General features: G+C 44.3%; 1 protein-coding gene across 1 annotated transcript; it reads right to left on the reverse strand.

Moving 5' to 3' along the window:
- Nucleotides 1-7: 7 nt before the first annotated feature.
- Nucleotides 8-345, reverse strand: LOC111240023 (procyclic form-specific polypeptide B-alpha-like; the record flags this gene model as incomplete). Its single annotated transcript, XM_022769980.1, has 1 exon — nt 8-345. A coding segment is annotated over exon 1 (338 nt), but the record flags the coding sequence as incomplete, so codon positions are not given.
- Nucleotides 346-2,540: the final 2,195 nt, after the last annotated feature.

The raw sequence follows: 2,540 nt of genomic DNA on the forward strand, positions 1-2,540 counted from the left end.
CTCTGGCTCTGGCTCTGGTTCTGGCTCTGGATCTGGCTCTGGTTCTGGCTCTGGTTTCTCGGGTTCTGTTGCTCTGGCTCTGGCTCTGTTCTGCTCTGAGATCGGCTCTGGCCTCTGGCTCTGGTTCTGGCTCTGCTCTGCTTTCTCGGCCTCTGGCTCTGGCTCTGGTTCTGGCTCTGGGCTCTGGCTCTGGCTTCTGGCTCTGGTTCTGGTTCTGGCTTGGTTCTGGCCCTGGCTCGAGGCTCTGGTTCTGCTCTGGCTTCTGGCTCTTTGGCTGCTGGTTCTGGCTTCTATGGCTTCTGGACTCTGCGTTCTGGCTCTGGTCGCGCTCTGACGGAAGACCATACTGGCACAACCGGCCAAATCTGTTCTGGCCTATTCTGTGGCCTCCCAGTACACCGTCTACCGCTCCACTTCTCATCACCCTCCCTCGCGTCTACTGTGCGAGGTTTCAACGACCGGCGACTTCCTCGACAAGTGGGTGGAGACTCCGGGGTATGGTGGTAATTGACAGCTGAACTTGGAGGGTCTTGCCGTGGTCCAGATACCCAGAATTTACATGCGGTTGCCGGCCGGTAACAAAGTAGAGCTTTCACTTGAGAAGACCGGGGTCTTTACGTATGGTGGTGATAGAAGATGATTGCATGTCAGAGGTTGTTGGGTGACATTGGTTGATAGGAGTGAGTCTCTGGACTCCTCATTATGACTGCTGCAGGCGAGACTGCATCAGTGTTTAGTGTGTGATGCCTCGCACTGTGCGAACCTACGACTTCGGAGGAAACAGAGGATCACTGCCGCGGCGCCGGACAATATTACGTGTTAGACGACGAGTGAAGTCATAGTGTTGCGAGTCCGACTGAAGGAAACAGACGTGAACACAAACCGGTTTAAATGTTGAAACAGAAAATATCAAGATTAATGTTTTAATTTATAATTATTAAATGTTTCAGAAAGCAAGCTTCGTTTCTGACGGTGATGAGAAAATCGTTCAGATTCAAAGATGAAATGTGTCTAAGAGGAGGAGGCTTCAGAGTTTGTGTGGATTGGAGCTTCATGCTGTGCTGGAAACTCTGGATTATAAGATGTTGTTTGGACGTGGAACCAGATTAATTCATTGAACCCCATGAGTATTATCATTAATATTCTTATACTCAGAATTTTTAAAAGCAAAACTTTCTGAAAATCACATGTTCAGTTTGTTTTTGTTACATAACATTTAACAGGTTTAAATCAGGGTTTATTTAATTCAGCGTTCATTTTAATCCTGTTTTAACCAAACCAAAGCGGGGGAAAATAAATGTTGAGTTGTGATTCCTGGATCGTGCTCAGTCTCGGTTTGGTTCTGACTCCTGGTGGTTTGTAAAAGCTGAGTTGTGCTGCAGTGGTTGTTGTCAGCTCTCTGGTTGAGTGACTTGATGCGTGGACTGGTTCTGGTTCTGGTTCTGCTTTCTGGTTCTGGTTGTGGCGTCAGTCTGAGGTTGAGTTTCGGTTTGTTTTGTGTGCTTGATGCCTCACTGTGGGACTTCTGGCTCTGGTGTTAACAGGATCACGTTTGGCCGCGGGCGTCAAACTCACGTTAACGACAGTGAGTTCAAGTGTTTTCAGGTGATCAGCTTTAAACCGTGAACCAGACAAACACCCCAGTAATCATCATGCATAATTCCCTTCATTTATCAGCACTGAGACGCTCAGATCTTCACTGATTATAATATAAATATATAATGTACAAACAGGCAGCTTTGTGATTGGTCAGATTATATATAAATAATGCCAAGAAATATATATTTATATAGATATAAATAATATTACGTATATATATAATACATACATATATATTTCTATAGAATATAAAATATATACAAAGACAAAAAATCTGGAGTTTCATGAACTGGTTTAGTCTAGTAGTAAAAGAAGATGTTTGGGGGAAAGCTTGCTGCTGAGGGTTCCTGAGTTTGTGTGCAACATCTGGATATAAGCACTGCTGTTGGACGTGGAACCAAGATTAACCGTTAACCCAGTTGAGTACTGACCACAGAACATATTTATTGATGAGTGTGCAGCGCGCTCGGACGCCGCCCAACAGTCGAATTAACGCTTCATGTTTTTAATGCACGAGTCTGGAACATGAACATGTGTGAACGTGGACATCAAACCCAACACGCTGACCTGACCAGCTCCATGTTCGTTTAAGCCCCAAAGAGAGAGAAGAAGTTCTCCAGAGAAAACGAACTGAAAGGTCTCAGAATCACGATAAATACCATCAACTGAGAAATATTAACTCACGAGAGATCGTGCACTAAAATAATTTTTTCAGTGTCGTTAACTTGCGCCATAAATATTAGATGTTCACGGTTGATTATGATATAAATATATAATGTCCCAGAAAGAAACCTTATGTTCACATTTAGATGATATTACTTTGCTTGAGTGCAGCTCCTGCGCTGTGACCGCTGGAGTCAGTGCAAACTTCTCTTGACCCAAGATTAACCATCGAACCCAGTAATGCTGATACACATCACGACCAAAGATATTATTCATAT

The sequence above is a fragment of the Seriola dumerili genome, unplaced genomic scaffold, assembly GCF_002260705.1.
Source record: "Seriola dumerili isolate Sdu_G_001 unplaced genomic scaffold, Sdu_1.0 BDQW01008577.1, whole genome shotgun sequence".
Taxonomy (NCBI): domain Eukaryota; kingdom Metazoa; phylum Chordata; class Actinopteri; order Carangiformes; family Carangidae; genus Seriola; species Seriola dumerili.